At 35.5% G+C, this 19787-nt stretch overlaps 1 protein-coding gene across 1 annotated transcript in view; it reads right to left on the bottom strand.

Moving 5' to 3' along the window:
• Positions 1-1033: 1033 nt before the first annotated feature.
• ELOVL4 (ELOVL fatty acid elongase 4) overlaps positions 1034-19787 on the bottom strand; it is a 42715-nt gene continuing 23961 nt past the window's right edge. Inside the window, exons 4-6 of the mRNA XM_034431853.3 lie at positions 5426-5597; positions 3467-3594; positions 1034-1922 (exon numbers count right to left, since the gene is read on the bottom strand). Of these exons, the coding sequence (XP_034287744.2) occupies positions 1635-1922; positions 3467-3594; positions 5426-5597 (588 nt within the window). The 3' untranslated portion in view covers positions 1034-1634. The remainder of the gene's footprint in view (positions 1923-3466; positions 3595-5425; positions 5598-19787) is intronic.

The following is a 19787-nucleotide window of genomic DNA, read 5'->3' on the forward strand; positions in this document are numbered from 1 at the left end:
TTTACCTAAACATTTAAATTATCTTTAATTTTGAAAAATTTCAAGTCAGAGACATTATGGATATCAAGAAATGTGATTTTGTTTTCCTGTTGTTTATTGTAGACAATACAAGACAGGTAAAATAAAACAGAATATTCTGTGAGCTTGTATCTCAACTAAATAACTTTATTTCCATGATATAAAATATGCTGCTAGAAAGAACTGTTTCTGAAAAATACATGAGGATTGGCTCTTGTATTTAGAATGGAGAAATCTAAAGACCTTCTGGGTGATGCAGCTCTCCCTCCAAGTCACTCCAAGCTGGAGCAAATCATGACTTCTCTCCAAATTGCCCTGGTTGTGCGAATGAAGAGTCATTGTTGAACTTTCTTCATTGTAGTGCAATATAATGTATGCAGTTCATAGTAGAGAAGAGCTTGAGGTACCCTCTCAAACTTTAGAGAGAAGCCACAATGGTGCAGCAGAAGGAATGAGAAGAGCATCCATGGAAATAAGACTTAGAGAAGCTGATATGGAAAGGATAGAATCTTACCAGACAGTTATTGTTCTTGCAGGGATGCGATTGCAAGAACCATCATTACATGCACAGAGCCTGTTTTAAACACATGAGTCTGGAGGTTTTACAGTACCAAAGAGCAAGATTATTGTGTGAATAAACAGTTCACAACAATATAGGTTCAGTGCATCTGGTCATGGCATTGAAGTACTTGCTGCCACAATTAAATTCCAGTAAACTGTGGATTTCAAGCCTTCAAATGCAAAGTTCTTTATAATTACGAATCTCTCTCCTCTTTATATTGAATTTGTCCCATGGTTAATAAGTAGGCCATCAGCAAAGTAAAAATTGAGTTCTATCCTTGATCCACCCACTATGTACATCCAACCATTCAAAAAGCATCAACCCCATGCATTTCTTGCAATTGGATACAAGAATCGTTAAATATGTTCAAATGTGGTTTTATGCTTGTTAATAAATAGTACATTTTGTTAATGGGAGACAAATGTTTTTTCTAAATAATATATTACGGGCTCCTTATTTCAGAAATGAATATTTAATAGTAGTTGTTATTTTTTTACCAAATAAAGAGGTAGGTGTATTTTCACACAATGAACAACAATGTAACAGACATAAGGGGAAAATTAGAACAACCTAATACAGCAATACTGTATAATTTAGATGAAGAAACTACAAATTATTAAAAGAGAGAGCAAACTTCCCTCTCCATATTTTCATTGAGGGTTTTTTTCCCCACTTTTTTCTTTTGCTTAAAACATTGATTAGAAATGGTACAATTTGTAAGCTCTCTTTTTCGAAAAGATGTCTGTTTCAATAAATCAATTGTATCCATGGTTAATTGCAATTTTAACCACTGGATTGACAGTAAAGAATATTTCAGCAATTCTTTCTTACATTACCAACACCTGCAGTCTAAAAGTTTACATAAAGTTAATGAATCTCAATAATTACATAATTACAATAGGATTTTTGTTGTTAAAACAATCTTCATAAATAATGTTTTCTATCTCTTCAACAACCTAAAGGTCAATTGGTAAAGACAGGACAGTATTTCCTTTTCTTTTATTATCAGATTGAAGAATCCTCACTGCTCGCAATGTTTAAGGCTTGAATCAAGTTACTCTCCTTTGGTTTTCTTCTGCACTTTTCCATTTTCCATAATTGCACCATTTTCCGGCTTGCTTGTACCATTTGCTATTACGCCGTTGGTGATCTTGCCATTCTTTTCTTTTTGCTTGAGCTCCTTGGGCTGCTTGGGCATCTTGTATGTCCGATAGTAGAAGTTACCAAACAGAACAATAAAAGTGCTGGCATAGAAAATGACACCCCAGTGCATCCATTTAGGAAAGGGACAATCAATATAAATAGACAGGGCGGTGTGGCCAATAGCCACATGGAACTGAAGCTGAAAGGTAGAATAACAGAAGGTCCATTAATCCTGATTATTAAATTTCTGTTAAGAGTTTATGTGAGCTTTTCCCCCCTTGAAAATGTGTCTGAATATCATTCATACATTTCTTTATTTACTTAAAACCATGATGGGCTCTCTAATTATCTGCGAACTAAAGGAAGGAGGATCATTTTACATGATGTTGCTGAGAATGCAATGAAGGAAGATGCTGTTGAAACAGGGAAATGATTGCCACCATTGCTTCAAAAGGGATGAACCTGTGATTCCTGCCTTCCTCTTGAAGTTCCCCAGGAGAAGGAAACATCTGCAAGGTCTCCTCTATCTACAGAGGCTCTCCACCAGAGTATCTCTGAAAAATCAGACTGATAGAGGTCACCACTCTAGATAGAGCAGGTCTTCTTTGCAGACATGAATCCCCTGAATATGAATTAGAAGTGAGAGGAGGAAGAGGCTAGCAAGCTGACTGAACATGACTTGGAACCCTAAGCTTGCTTTTGTATTGCTGCCAGGAGTATGGAGTGGGGCTATTGTGTGTGTTTTTTTTTTATTGTTGTTTTTGTATTGGACTTTTATCCTTGTAAGCTGCCCAGAGTCACTGAGAGCAAGCTGAGTGGTCATATAAATTTTCTTAAGTAAGTAAGTAAATAAATAAATAGTTTATTTTCAAGGTCTTGCCCGCTTTTAGAGTGCTGTCCGGGGCCAATATGTCTATAGATACACAGATTTGCACATGCATTCATATTTATTGGAGAAAAAAGTCACTAGGATTATTTTTTTACTGAGAATTGAGAGCGTACTAGAGTTGTGTGTGTTATATGAACTGTACTTATATTTAGCAGATTTAAATGATTATTATGTATAAGCTTTCTCCCATTATTCTTAAGAAATATACTCTGCATACGGCCACTCCTTGTTTAGTGACTATCTTGGTTAGCAATCATTCACAAATACAATGGTAAAAAAATGATCAGTTTCAGGCAGTAGCACAGTTGGCTGGAGGGTTCTACTCAACTAATTAAAGTCACAGACCTGAGCTTATTAACTTGTGATTAGCATTTTTTAGGGAGGTTCTGCCCTGTGAAGAAAAGCAGCTCAGGAAGAGATAGCTTATTTAAGCAATATCACCACCCTGAAAGTTGGTAGGGAGGAAACAATGGATCAGTCACAGGACTTGTAGGGCAGAATTTTATTTGAATGAAACAGCATCAACTAGTGATCTTTTTCTATCAATACATGCTCACTTAGTGATTATTATTTTGATTAATGACATGATTATTGGAATGGAGGGCAGTCACTAAATGAGGAGTGATTGTATGGGAAAAGGGAGAACAGCTATAAGAACTCTAGGTGAGTATCTTATGCTGATGGCAATAGCTTGTGGTAGGGGGTTTCTTCCTTTATGTGAGTTTCCTCATGTTGGAAAAGACCCTCTCTAAAAGTGGTGTCTATGTACTTATTACTTTCAAAGTTCTGACACTGAAAAGACCCAATTTAAAAAAGAACTGATAGATTTTTTTAAAAAAACAAACATTACTTACTAATTGCATTATGGTCAAGTATCGTTTCCACCAAAGGTACTTTTGGAACTTTGGGCCACAGGCAGCTAGTCCATAGTACATGTACATGACAACATGAATGAAAGCATTTATATGAGCTCCAAAAAATGCTGTTGGGTAGAAGAAACAAAAGAAGCACATTACGTAAATCATTAAGGTATTCAATATTCAATGATATTTACATTTTTCTCACCAAGGAGAAGAAAGCACAGTGCCTCAATATCAGTTTCCCTCATCATTTCTTCTTATAGTTTTAAAAAGTTATAATTTCTCAGGAGTAGATCAAAGGACAAGAAAAAAAAAAAGTAAGAGATTCCTCTGTTATTCACGTAAAAGCCCACCTAAGGGACTCTATAGGTAGGCACTCTATAGCTTGTATGCATTGCTACAATTTCATTGCAACCATAAACTGCGACAAATATCGAAAAATGGAATCATATTCCCACGTCACTTGTTCTATGTGATATGTATGCCTGAAAAACTTAGTTTGTAATTTTACTACACACAGCACAACTAAGAGTAGAAATGTTTGGTGATTACATGTCCATTTTCAGTCCAATAGAGGCTAAGCAATGAATAACTCTTCCATACTCCTAGTTGTACAGATAGTCCTTGACTTACGACCACAATTGAGCCCAAAATTTATGTTGCTAAGCAAAACATTTGTTAAGTGAGTTTTGCCACAAGTGAATCACTGCAATTGTTAAATTAGTAACACAGTTGTTAAGTGAATCTGGATTCCCCATTGACTTTGCATGTTAGACAGTCGCAAAAGATGATCACATGACCCTGGGACACATGACATAAATATGAACCAGTTGCCAAGCATCCAAATTTGAATCATGTGACCGTGGAGTTGTTGCAACAGTCCTACGTTGTGAAAAACAGTCCTAAGTCATTTTTTTCAGTGCTGTTGTAACTTTGAACAGTCACTAAATGAATGGTTGTAAGTGGAGAACTAGCTCTACTAATGACTTAGCAAAGAGATAATCTCCACAGTTTTCTTGTGCTGGATTGAACACACAAATGTAAAACTTGATCATGTCAGAAAACTGATATTTGTGATGACTCATTTTTCTAGACTTGTACTGGATGGATTGTTGATTTTGGGTAAATGTACATCCTTTCAAACTGTTATAGTTTACAACTATAAAGTATATAGGGACTGCAAAATCATATGAACGGTTATACCATATAATAGAAATTATGAATTTATTATTTAATAAGAGCATGAAATATCTAATTTATAGGGCAATCTATGGAAATGTATACACAGGGAAACATGCATAATTAAAGACAGAAAATGCAAGCTAAGGCCAAGATTCTGATTTAAAGAAAGAGAGTTGTATGACTTAAGGAACCATAAAGAAAAAATGAAAAGAAAGTGTGATATGTATTACAGCCTGATATAATCTTTATGTACAATTTTTATCCACAGAGTAAAACGAAGCAGTTAAAACTAGTTTTCACAGTGCACAAGAATAAAATAAATACAGATGTTCTAAGCATAAAATGGAAGTCTTATTGAATTTATTATGACTTGGTTGACTAGATTCTTTCATCACCCTGCTAAATTAAGCAAGGCACAGTCAAAAAATTTATCTGCCTGTAGTTGCAGAATTTTAGTTAAGCAAGTTAGATCTATCTGTTGCTTCATGCAGTTCATAGACTTAAACACAAGGGGAAGAATATGGATTTAAAATCTGAATCATGCACTTATGCCAGTGTGAAAAGCGTTTCACAAGACTATAGTAATATATTTTTACTCCCCCTCATTTCCCAGACAAGAAAGAATATACCTTTAAACTATTAGCACCACAGAATTAAGACATACTCATTTTTATAACTGTAGTATAGAAAATATTTATATGTTAATACTCTATATGAATATTCATTTTCTTTTCAATATTTACTTTCCACTTAGTAGACAAGTTTACTCACCTTGTCCTCCTGCAACCCATTTGATGCCAACCCACCATAAAGTAAACATAGTGAAATGGTGATAGACATGAAGAAAACTAATTTGATTAAATTTCTTTCTTAGGATGAAGAATATTGTGTCCAGATACTCAATCCCTTTTGATATGTAGTACCACCATAAAGCTCCTGCTATCTGTGAAATGAAAGAAGAATATAAAGACAAGATCAGACCAATGCACCACGTAGCATAGGATGTGGGTCACTATGGAAGTTTTAATTACTTAATTTGATCTTCTGGGTTAATTTACCTGCACAATTTACACAATATTTATCTCTTCTCCTTGATTGTTTGTCTCAGTTAGTAGGTATTTAAATGAAGAGTTAAACATTATTTTGTCATGTTAAGACAAGAGATGTGAAACCATTTTGTACTTTATTCTCCTAAAAAAGTCTTTTTAAAAAGATCTCCCACATTCTCCTGATTTTAGCCATTTGAAGTCTTCTTATGGAACAAGCAGTGTGACTTGGAAATTAAGATAAAATTAGATATGCACACAACTTCATCAGGCCTAGCCATCTTATACTACAAGTGCAGAAATATGATTAATATTCTTATTTTCATTTACACATTCACAAATATTCTCTCACTCTCTCAAAAGATAATCCTCTGTGTGTATGTGTGTGTGTGAGAGAGAGAAGGGAAGGAGGGATAATGTGTGTATATAATTTGTTTTTATATTGCTATTTTTATTATTTGTAAGTCACCTGGCATTACTCTGGACAACAAGATGGGCAGCATATAAATTACATAGTAAATAAAAATAAATAAATAAATAATGTTATTGAAAGTTTCAAAACAAGAGAAAAATACAAACAAAAATAGAGTAAAAACGAAAAAGGAAGACATAAAAGAGCTGAAGTTCAAAAAATAAAGAAAAAAGGTAGAAGAAAAATAGAAAAGAAAAAAGATATAAAGGAGTGGTTTCTGATCTTCTTTACAGCAGTTATAAGTATAATTGTAGATTTATCTCTTTCTCTAAAGTTACACTATAAATCTATTCTTTCTATAGTCTGTCCTATTTAAACATTAAAAGCATACATTTTTACATACATACATACAAGGTTACAGGCATACAGTAAACAGATACTGTCTTTTCTCTAATGAAATTAAAGATATTTCAGTGTTCTAATCGTTGTGGTTATAACTTCTTAACTGTTATGAACCAAGATTAACCACTTAAACATTTACTACTTTTCAGTTTCTGCTCAGAATATAATAAATCAGTGCTCTTAATTTATAAATAAAGTGAGTAGGAGTGATGTTTATATGTAACACGGTATCACTATGTGAAACAATATTTTTTTAAAAAAAGAATTCTAACACACTACACACGTTTAAAACTTTCAGGATCTATAAATATTTCTGAAAAATATGGAGTAAGAGTAGAGAATATAAGGTGTTATTTAAGCAGTATCTCTAAAATGTGAGTCTTTCCACAGTGGACAATTGATGGCTCTCTTTTTCTTAAAAATATAAAAGTTATAGTTCACGTTGTCCCCATGGAACAACACCTTAACTGGTCTAGATCACTTGACTGTGTCCTTTCAACTCAAGTCATTTGTAACACATGACTAGAAGAAACAACCAGGCTTGGGAACCTACAGGGGACACAAGAAGGGACAAAATGGCAAAATGTGTGCAATAGCATCATTCTAATGTCAGAACTTGTACACCTGCATCAGATGTTGGCATGCAAGTAAGTAATGGCAAAAATCTGTACAATGCTACTGCACCCATGTTGTCATTTTGCTATCATCAAGATTTACTATGGACACTGTTGCAATTACTCTCCCACCTCAGGTTGTGTTTGTAATACTATTCAAATATCATTTAATAGCACAATGAAGACACAGTTAATCCTAATCATGGGATTATGAAAAGTATACTGATAAATGGATGAATCTTTCCTAAGTATTCCATGTCTCAGAAGACAATTCTATTTAATTCTGATTATTTTATTTCAGGAAAACATTATAAACAATTGGTTCCTGCTGCTCCCCGTTCTTTAGAAGCACACTGCATGATTTTGCCTTCAGTCAGTCATGCATTAATACCTTGCCTAGTCATAATACCCTATTACGGTTGAGCTGCTTTGAAAGGCAGTTCATGACTTTACACAAATGGCTTCTTGGGCACTTGTCAGGACTACAGGCTTATGACCACAATTAGGACTGAAACTTTCATTGTTCAGGGAGATGATCATTAAGTCAGTCATGATGATTTGATCACATGACCATAGAGGTACTGCGATGGTCATAAGCACAAAGAGTGGTTGCAAGTCACTTTTTTCAGCACCACTATATCTTTGAACAGCTGGTAAACAAATGGTCATAAGTCAAGGAGTACCTACATGCATTTAGAACAGGTTGTGTTGTACTAGTATAATATTCAGAATAAGATATTCTCTTATTTTGTATTAATTGCAGTAGGATTAATGCATTTCTGGCATAGCTGGGCATTTTATCACCCCTGTGACATATCTGCCTTTTGACTATCCCCGTCTGGCTCACATGACGTCAATTGGAAATCAGAAATTAAATGTAAATAAATGTACTGCAGGGGGCAGGAAAAGCATCCGCGTCAGGCCTACTCTGCGCAATTGCTGTGCACCCCTTCAATCAGCTGGTGGCCATGGGAAGGGGAGGAGAGAGAGAGAGAGAGCCCTTATGCAGGGCTCACCCCTCATGTAGAACAGTTGAGGTGACAAAGTTTGAAGACATCAAATCAGTGTGTACATTGGTTCGGCCCTCCACAACAGTCCCCATGTGGCCCCTTGGGAAAATAAATTGCCCAGCCCTGATCTAAAGGTTTACTACATTTGTATAAACAATTTTTTAAAATTAAGATTGGTATCAGAGACCCTATTTGTTGCTTTGCCTATCATTCACATGTCTTATAATTCCTTAACATTTTTCAGTTTTAAGTACTGTAGTTTTTAATTGGGATGATGCTGTTCAACATACTTCAGAGCTTAAAACTTATCATCTACATAATAATTTTATCATTCTCAACTTTTGAATGAATGATTCTATAACAGTGAGCATTGGTTTCAAGTTGATTTTTTAAAAAATACTAAATTTGTTTTATTGTCGTACTGTTCAGATGTTCATATATCCTTGTTCTAGGTCGGTTTTATTATTGAACTGAAATAATATTTTTATATGTCTGTAAACTGGCCTGAACTAGGTTGCCTGGAAAGACAGAATGAAAAGCATGTGAATAAACAAATAACGTTTTCCAGTTATTACACAGAAATCTGTGTAATAACTAGACCCAGTTATTACACAGATTATGGGGGCAATAAGGTGACTTTGTATAAATATACAAAAGTATGAAGGCTATTGCTTAACGCATTGTAAGCTGCCCTGAGGCTCCGGAGAAGGGCGGCATATAAATCAAATTAAAAAAAAAAATCTAGAAAGTTGATATTCTGCTGCTATTTGAAAAAGCAGAAGTATAATCTCTCCCTGCTTTCTAAAACAGTATTTCATAGCTAACAATATTAATACACAAATGTTGCAGTTTCCAATCTGGGACGGTCACCGGGACCAATCTTCCAAGCTTTCAGACTCATGCTGGAGCCCACCTTCAGGGAACTTCTTCCTAACAGAGTGTATGCTTTGGGCTGTTCTGTGTGTGGTATTTATATGACGCCTGTTATATGGCTTTTTAGATGTTGATTGGGGTGTTGATGGCTGGCTATGATTGACCACCAGCTAAGGAGGTGAGGGCTTGGCAGCACAAGCAAATAACAGCCAATGACTTAATAGCCAGCCATCAACACCCCAATCAACATCTAAAAAGCCACATACAACAGACAAAACGTCTGGTCCGATGGAGATTGGATCCTGCAATATTAATACATCCCATTTTTTTTTTCAAATGTAAAGAGAGCCATCATTAAATGTTACTGTAAAGCATACGTGTTGGTTCAGATCAAAATCTTCCAGTTTAGCACTCTGTTCCCACAATTGCCAATTCAATGCCTAAGGGAACCAGCCAAGCACAACAGCAGACTCTTTCCATTTGTATTTTTTCATCAACTGGTATTAAAAGGTAGAGTGCATCTGAGACTGGAGGCAAGATACAGCCCACACAAAAAAAATAGGTATTTTAGGTGCATTTGCTCACTGCAAAGAATTATGTGGTTGACTGGCTTCTTGCTGTTTTTTTTGTTAGAAGGGCATGATTTCCATCATTGGTTTGTCATTAAAAATACATCAGCAAACCATGGAACATTATTTTTGAAACTGTATATTAGCTCACTGCAAATCCCTTTGAGTTTTATACTGACAACTTGTTTGTTGGGATCAGGGAGAGAAGGCTGGCTTAGAGTCCCATCCCCAAAGGAGTTCGGTCTGCTGGCATCTGCAATAACCCCCACATACTAAGCAACAACTCCTGATGATTTTTTTAGCAGGGTAGTTTGATGGGACATTTGGGGGACATTAACTTTAGGCCTGTTAAAAAAAATCACAAAATACAAGGTGACAATAGTGGTACTCTCAGATGAGGAGTATCACTTTAGTCCCATTGTGATTTGTTGTTTTAAATTTCCTGTTTCTGTTTGTATGCTATGCAGAATTGGTAGGCATGGTACCGCATGGCGGAAGGGAGGGAGGGAGGGAGGGAGGGAAGGAGGGAGGAAGGAAGGAAGGAAGGAAGGAAGGAAGGAAGGAAGGAAGGAAGGAAACTGCCATTTACCTTCCTCAGATGAATACATCAGGGAAATTTTTCTCTTACTCTTCCTCTGTCTCTGCAAATTGTAGTTTGATCAGCCTCTCTTTCAAACACGACTATTAGTTTGCTAACTTTTTTCCCCATATCAAATTGGGCCCTGTATTTTCAAAGTTTATATTTATACTTTGGATGATTCCTGATATCACTGTAAGGAATGCAGTTTTTGATTTTGCTTAAATTATTCTTTCCAACCTAAAAAATGTTGGAAATAAATTATATAAGGAAGTTCAGGACTTTATCTGTACGTCTGTTCATCAGCAAGGTAACTCTCCAAGAAACACAACGAACTATGGTTTGGAGAGAGAAGTATGATAAACATTGAGTTAAACAACAACAAACCCAAGAAATTCATTGTGGAGAAAACCACAATTGCTCCCTTTTAAACCCCTCCCTCCTGGTCATGTGACCCAAAGCAAAGCATGCACAGTCTATTTATGCTGTCTAAGGCACACATATCCACAAAACACAAAGATACAACATGAAGGAAAAGCAGAAACACACTGGTTACGTCATTATAAGAGCCTGAGTGGCGCAGCAGACTAATGCTACTGTTAAAAGGTAGTATTTAGCTTCCAGCTGCCTGCAATTACTGCGAGTTCAATTCTCACCAGGTTCAAGGTTGACTCAACCTTCCATCCTTTCTAAGGTAGGTAAAATGAGGACCCAGTTTGTGGGGGCAATAAGCTGACTTTGTATAAAATATACAAAAGTGTGAAGGCTATTGCTTAATGCCTTGTAAGCCGCCCTGAGTCTCCGGAGAAGGGTGGCATATAAATCAAAATAATAATAATAAAAAAATTATACAGTAGAAAAGCCAAATACTTCCTTTGACCTCAGGTGTCCTGCACGGTTTCCCTAATTTATTTTAAATCAGATACTGAATGGTTGCCACTTGTCTTAAATGTCTGTAATACTGATTTTCAAAACTGTTGTTAATGCTATATTTGTTCACATTATTCACTATTAGAGAATTCTCCATATAAGAAGAATTGCTCCCTTCTATATAGAGAGTTTTACTAGGGCTAGGGGAACCTAAGTTTAGATCCCACTTAATTATACTGGGCACTCATTATCTTTGGTCCAGCCACCTCCTCCTTCAATTTCACTTCCTCATACATTACTATGAAGATAAGAGGATTGTGAGAAACCATGTGTGAATATTCAGGAATAATGTAGTATTGGATTATTTGAAAAATGTTTCTCAACCTCAGTAATTTTAAAATGTGTTTCCAGTGTTTCCCAGGCTGGCCAGGAAATTCTGGAAGTTGAAGTCCATATACCTTAAAGTTGCTCAGATTGAAAAACACTGACACTGATTTATATTCAATTCAATTCAACTGTTGCATAACCTCCACTCTCAGTATGGAATATATTTTTAATTTTCAATATGGAGTATATTCAGTATTCATGTATTCAATGAGAGCTGTGGTGATGCAGTGGTTAGAATGCAGTACTGCAGGCTAACTCTGCCTACTGTCAGGAGTTCGATTCTGACTGGCTCAAGGTTGACTCAGCCTTCCATCGAACTGAGGTTGGTAAAATGAGGATCCACATTGTTGGGGACAATATGTTGACTCTGTAAACTGTTTAGAGAGTGCTGTAAAGCACTATGAAGCAGTATATAAATCTAAGTGCTATTGCTATTCAATATGGAATATATTTTTAGATTGGTGCCTTCATTTTGAAGCTATGAAAAGTATGCTGTTGAAAATAAATTCTACAACCCACAAATGTAAAAATAAAATTTACATTATTATCAACCAATTTATTGTGGAAAGTACTAGCATCTTCTAAAGAACATAATCTGTGTCAAGAATGATTAAGACAGGGCTACCAAGTTTGGTCTGCAAATGTCTGGATAATGATTAGGTGGCAGCAAACAAATAATTTTAGCTTTTTGCTGCCATCTAGTAATGGTACAGATGCAGCCCAGATCAGACTTCCTTAATAAAGTAGAAATTAGAAATTAGGACATAGAAATTAAAAAAACAACAACTGAGATATGTGTTATCACTATCTGAGATATGTGTTATCACTATCACTATCACTACTATTTATATAAAGGAATTGTCTTATAATGTATGTAATGGTGTATCTTGCTCTTTTCTTCAGAGTAAACCTGTCTAAACAATTCTAACAGAAGAGTAAGATATACAAACAGCCAGGTAAATCTTTGACATAAAGAATTGGCATAGGTGATAAAACACATCAGATGGGTTAATATCAGACAACATTGCATGCAACTGTTCCCTGAACCCCACATATCTCTGTCCATATACAGGATAAAAGCTGCAACAATGTGAGATTTTGCAAAGGCACAAAGTTCAAAGTATCATCGCACATCATTTGCGTCACTTCTCTAAGATGGTAATTGATACCAAATGCTTTGAAAAAATCTCAATAAATCAAAGGAAATATGGCGATCTGAAGACAGTTCTGTGAAAGCACAGTCAACAACCATGGTAAAGACCAAAAAACTACTAGTGAGTAGTGAAAGTTCTTGAAAGTTTTCTAGATAAAGAGAGGACAGGAGATCATGTATTCAGGTTGGCTGCTCAACATGAGACTGTAGGACAGCAGTTTTCTGTGAGTTTGAGTACAGGAAGGTGATGGAACTAGCCATCTTGTTGCAATCATTATAGAGACTTTTGAAGGAACCTAAGTTCACAAACCTCACTTTCTAATCACTTTCAGAAATTGTTCATTAACTATTGCTAAGCTGTTTTAAAGCCCTTCAGAAAGACAAATTTGAACACACTGGGTGAGGCTGCCTTTAATCCTGAAGAAAATAAAAATTCAATTGTAGGCATAGGAATTTAAAGAATTTGAAATAAACAGCAAAAAGCTAAATAAGATTTTGATCCTAGAAAGTTATAAATGGACTAAGGGTTCAGATAAAATTGGCATATGAAAACTTTTACAATAATTTTGGAATTAATTATCAAATACAAACAGCATCTCATGGAAATATAGAATATCTGAGTTGGAAGGGACCTTAGAGGTCTTCTAGTCCAACCCCTGTGCAAGCAGGAGCCTCTATATCATTCATGACAAATGGCTATCCAATCTCTTAAAAACATCAAGTGATAGAGCACCATAACTTCTGGAGGCAAGCTATTCCACTAATTAATTGTTGTCACTGCCAGGAAATTTCTCCTTAATTCTAGCTTGTTTCCATTTCATAATTTTTGTCCTGCCTTCAGGTGCTTTAGAAAATAGGTCAATCCCCTCTTGTCTGTGACTGCCCCTCAAATATTGGAAGATTGATATCATGTTGCCCCTAGTCCTTCTCTTTGTTAGACTAGACATACCCTGTTCCTGCAATTGTTTATCATATGCTTTAGTCTCCAGTCCCATAATTATCTTTGTTGCTCTTCTTTGCACTCTTTCTAGAATCTCAACCTCTTTTTTGTATTGTGGTGACCAAACTAGACACAGTATTCCAATGCAGTATTAAGCAATAACAGCACTTAATGTGATCTTGATACTATCTCTCTATTGGTGCAGCCTAAAACTCCATGGCTTTTTTGGCAGCTGCAGCACACTGCGGGCTCATACTTAAGTGGTGATCCACTAGAACTCCTAAATCCCTTCACAGGTACTGTGGTTGAGCCAGATAGGTTGAGCCCATTCTACACCTGTGCATTTGGTTTTTTCCTGAATAAGTGTAAAACCTTGCTTTTCTCACCACTGAATTGCATTTTGTTGGATAGAGCCCAGTCTGTCAAGATCTTCCTGGATCTTGAGTCTGTCTTCTAAAGTGTTGGCTATTCCAGCTTGGTGTCATCTCCAAATTTGATGAGTTCCCCTTCTATCTCCTCATCTAAATTGTTTATGAAGATGTTGAAGGGTACTGGGCCTAAGACAGAACCTTTGGGTAACCCACTTCATGCTTCCCTCCATGTCAATGTAGTTCCATTGCGAACTACAGTTGAATGCAGTTGGTCAGCCAGTTACAAATTCATCTGGTGGTGATGCTGTCTATCCCACAGTATCTTACCAAGAAGTAGGCTGTAGTCTACTTTGTCAAATGCCTTGCCAAAGTCCAAATATACTAGTATACTATGTCCACAGCATTTTGTTGATCAAATAATTTAGGCATTTTGTTGAAGAATGCAGTAAGGTTTGTCTAGCATGGTTTGTTTTTGCCAAACCAGTGTTGGCTTCTACTAATAGCTTAGTTTGTTTCATTCATTCATTCATTCATTCATTCATTCATTCATTCATTCATTCATTCATTCATAAGACATTAGTTTGACTTTGTTTTAGTATGTATGCCTGCATTATGTTGAATTCCAATATGATATCATCACTCTCCCCCAAAGTCCCCACAATTTCAACCCCTCTATCATTTTACCTCTGTTAGTAATGATTAAATCCAGTATAGTGGACCCTCTAGTTCCCTCCTCCATTTTTTGGGTGACAAAGTTGTCTGCTAGATTTGTCAGAAACTTGTTTGATCTCCCATTTACTATAGACTTAATCTCCCAGTTGATGTCAGGGTAGTGAAAATACCTGTAGGGTGTTTCCAGCATACTCTAGCTAACTAATTAGCAAAAAGTTCATCTATTTCATTTGGTTGGTTGGTCTGTAGTATACACCTTTGGCAATATCATTTCTTTTTTCTTTTATATTAAAAAAGTATAAATCCTTTTTTCTTTTATATTAACTCAAATGAGTTCAAGAAAGTTTTCATTCTGTTTTGCATTTCTATACAGATGTAGTTATTTCTTATCTCTAAGGCAACACCACATCCTCTTTATAGATCCTGTTTTGTTTTTTACAAGACATAAGGTGGATAAAAAATTTCATGTTTTCAAAAAGTGAACACTAGAGGGGACTAAAGATTTTAGGTACAGGAATCCTATAAAGGTCTGCAAGATTTGTTTATAGATAAGACATAGCATAGGGTATGAAGAAAGAAATGTTTGTAACCTTAGCGAGAGTGAAGAATTACTACATTTGTTTATACTTATTGTGATGAAAATTGGAAGTACTACTTTATATATTTCTTTTTTATTTTTCTATTACACTATTTTGTTACTTTTTTCCTTGCACTTTTTACCCTTTTCTATTCTATTTTCTTTCTTTTAGTTTGTATTAGATTTACACACAAACACACACACAAACAAATGTCATATAAATTATTCAGCTAGGAAATGAGTAAATATCGAAGGATATTGAGTTATTACAAATATATTAAAAGAAATAAAACTGTGACTTATACAAACAACAATTATATATAAAAAACTGAAACATGTAAAACATGTTGTTTTCTTCACATGTGAAACAGGAAGACCCTGGGTAGTCAGAAAGAATGAAGCTAATGTCTTACATGTTAATTAAGAACAAGTTCTGAAAAGTCTTTTTAAAAATCATAAAAATGACTGCATTGACTTTGATGTTACCTGCACTGCTAACATATTATTAGATATAAAATGACATTAACATCTTTCTGCCTAAGAACCTTAAAAATATGTAAAGCCTTTAGTGCTCAATTACATATATTTTGTTTTTTATGTACTAGTTGCTCAGAAAATGTCAGTTTTAAAGAGAAATGCAAACAATTCAATTAGCAATATTATAGGTAGACACTATAAACAACTGTTATTATCCTACTTTTCATCTGAGAAGAAAATAAATAAAACAATAAATCTCAAAGCACTTCTTAAGCAGTTGCTCAAAGCTAGAAAAATAATCAGTGTCACCAATGAGAACAAAACAATTTACATTTGCCAGGTGTGAATAGACAGTTTGCAATCCCCAGTGGACTCCCTGGGAAAAGTTCACTAAATTGAATACAAGTGGCATGTAGGGAGCCCAGCAGCCAAATGATTCAAAGAGTATAAAGAGATTGGTTAAAGAGGTGGCAGGGAGAAACCACTATTCCTGGCAGCCAATTAACCCCTACATGGGCAAGGCCACGGGTGAGCAGATGGAGATTCTATCTACTATTGTGTGCTCCTAGTTCTTTTATGTGGAGTCTCCAAGCATGTTGATTGTTAGTTGGATTGTTAGTTATTTATTGCTAAAGCCTATGTGCATAGGCTTTAGTAATAAATCAGTTTAATTGAACTTTCACATGTTGACCTAGTCTTTCATGCCTGACATTACAATAAGTATACTCTGGAATACACAATTTCTGACTGGGATAAATCCATGACTGGGGAAGCAGACATTATACAACCAGTATCGCAGGATATCAATTTTCTCATAATGGACCCAAGAGATACAACCTCAGGTCTTTCCCCTAATTTCGGCCTACTAATTGCCCTATCTTGCACCAATTCATTGTATCTCTAATGAGTGAGTAAAATTGTGGCCTCCTCAGACCACAGATTATTGAATAAACATCCACACTAGAAAAAAAATTGAAAGTGCTTATTATATTCTGTTGTTGTCTTCAATTAAATATAGTATAAACTACTCACAAAGACTGTAAGCATGTCAACATTCTACGTACATAAAACATTCTAAATAACCTAACCAAATAAGAGCAGAAATATGAGACTATTGTCAACAAGCATATATGTACAGTTTGCTAAGACCCCCAAATGATATAAAAATATTTTGTTTACTATGATTAAGAGGCCCATAACCTCTATACTATGTCTGCTAAGGATTTTTTTTTTTACATTTAAACTTATTTTAACTAATTAGCTCTTTTTGTCTTTGGGTTCTCTTATTTTATTCTCTTTATGCTAAAAATAAAAAGTTTATTTTGTTTCTGTGTTTATTACTTCTATAGTAGAATTAGTTGCTTGGTGGCTCATGCTCAGACATGTGTGTATGTGTGTGTATAAAATGCATATGCATATGTATATATATATAGGTGTGATGCATCAAACTTGTGTTTCTCTCTCTCTCTCTCCACATACAGATACATGCATATATATATATGTTTATGTATGTACAGCACACACACACACATACACAGAGAGAGACAGAGAGAGTGCATTGATTATTAGTGTGAGGTATTTTTTAACTGAAAGCCTTCTTTGAAAGCCTACCTTGTTTGTACCAGAAATTTTTAGTGTTGTTAAGCTACTGCAGAAGTGATACGTCACAGTGATGGTTGGTGTGATGTTATATGTCCCTAATATGTCTGCTATTACTGCTATTACTGTAGCTGATTTAACTAAAGGCTAGAATGATGCTGGAATTTGCAGAGTTTTTTTTAAAAAAAAACTATTTTTTTGTAGAATTTTGCTTCACACATCCCTTTACCTAGTTTCTGAAAAGACAGATGGCTATAAAAACACAACATTTAAACACAACATTGAGGAGAGAATTCTTGATCACGGAATATTTCTTATCGTCAAGCTTTAGTATTATCTGCCTCAAAAATATTTAAGAAATCGAATAAAAACAAATGCCACCAAATTAATAGTCTCACATTTATATGTTCTCTCCTGAAGGCCTTTGTAGCTGATAACAGAGCTCTGGATCGATCCGGAGCTCTGTTATCGGCTATAGAAGTGTTCAGGAAAGCCTTGCTGAATGCAGAAGAAATGGACTGAGGCGTGCAAGGCCTCTGACAGCGAAAAGGAGGCCGGGGGTGACGTGCGCAAGTGAGGTGAGTCAGTGGACGACATCCCCCCCACAAAATAAGACCTAGTACCTTTTTTGGTGGAAAAAAAAATATAATACTAGGTCTTATTTTTGAGGAAACACAGTATTATATTATCAATTGGTAAAGAAGTGATAATAGTTGTGATTGTCATTAATTTCTAGAAGGAAATAAATTATTAAAAAAATAAAATAAAAATAGGCAATATTGAATATGAAGGGCCTGGTGGCTCAGCAGACTGATAGCATTGTGATTAACACCAGCTGTCTGCAATTACTGTAAGTTTGAATCTCACCAGGCTCAAGGTTGACTCAGCCTTCCATCCTTTCTAAGGTAGGTAAAATGAGGACCCAGTTTGTGGGGGCAATAAGCTGACTTTGTATAAATATATAAAAGTATGAAGGCTATTGCTTAACGCATTGTAAGCCGCCCTGAGTCTCCGGAGAAGAGCGGCATATAAATCAAATTAAAAAAAATTTTTTTTAGCCAAATAAACTTTTAGGATTCTTACAACCTTGCTGCGTGCATAATAAACTGGAAGCAGTCATTTTTCATGCATCCAGTAAAAGTGCATTCTCTTCCTTTGAAAATATAAGGTTGCCTGCTGTTGATATCCCTTGCTCTGATTATTTTGTAAAAGTCAGTGCTTAGAAGGCCTGATTCACACTGGGAGCCTGTAGCTTAACATGCTAACTAAACTTGGTTCCTGCATGGTTCAGCACACTTTCATCATAAGCCTAAGGAGAAATTGCAAGGATATCATGAAAACTGGCTGAAGCTATCAGTATCTTACTGTAAGATGTGAAACATGATTAGCATTTAAATCTGAATCTGAATCTGCATCTTTGGGATAGCTCTCTGAGTTGTCTCTTACTGTTCTCAGAATAATCTCAGATGTCTTCAGATCAGAGGCAGTCCATGAAATTCTAAGAAAATCAGTGTGAATTATTATGTGTCTCCATTAATTGGAACAAAGGGCTCTGGAAAGCTGTATGAATACAGTATAGATAGTTCTTGATTTTCAGTCAGAATTTCCATTGCTAAGCAAGGCAGCCATTAAGTGAGTCAGGGTTCAATACAGGTAAGTCCTCGATTTACAAAAGTTCATTCAATGACTGTTTAAAGTTACATCAGCACTGAAAAAAAGTGACTTATGACCATTTTTCACACTTACGACTGTTGCAGCATCCCCATGGTCATGTGATCAAAATGCAGATGCTTGACAACTGGTTGATATTTATGACGGTTGGTGTGTCCCAGGGTCATGTGATCATCTTTTGTGAACTTCTGACAAGCAAAGTCAGTGGGGAAGCCAGGTTCACTTAACCACCAGGTTACTAACTTATTAACTGCAGTGATTCACTTAACAACTGTGGCAAGAAAGTCGTAAAATGGGGCAAAACTCATTGAACAAATGCCTGACTTAGCAACATAAATTTTGGGCTCCGGACTACCTGTATTGTGACCTTTTTTTTTGCCATAGGTGTTAAGCCAATCCTTGCAGTTGTTAAGCAAATAACACGATTGTTAAGCAAACCTGGCTTCCCCCCATTGACTTCGCTTGCTGAAAACCAGCTGGCACAAATGGTGATTACATCACTCTGGAACACTGCAACTATTGCAAATACATGCTGGTTGACAAGCAACCAAATTTTGGTCACGTGACGTGCTGCAACAGTCGTAAATGTGAGAACTAGTTGTAAAATCACTTTTTTGGGGTGCCATTATGATGTTGAATGGTTGCTAAATTAATAACTTAAATTAATGTAAATTAAGGACAAATTGGCTAAGGCAAATTGCCTTCAATAATAAGAAAATGTGACTTAGTTGCAAAATAAATCACATTAGAGACGTTTCCCATTTTCTCAGTTGATGATATTTAGATGATATACCTTTTAACCTGCACACATTAACTTGCAGTTCTTAAGTATAGGGGATATTATTTGTTCCTAAGCAATAAAAACACATATTTCCAGAAGCAGGACATTTTACCTGTTTCATGGTATTTCTCA

The sequence above is a fragment of the Pantherophis guttatus genome, chromosome 1 (genome assembly GCF_059756535.1).
Source record: "Pantherophis guttatus breed Tessera chromosome 1, ASM5975653v1, whole genome shotgun sequence".
NCBI classification, from domain to species: domain Eukaryota; kingdom Metazoa; phylum Chordata; class Lepidosauria; order Squamata; family Colubridae; genus Pantherophis; species Pantherophis guttatus.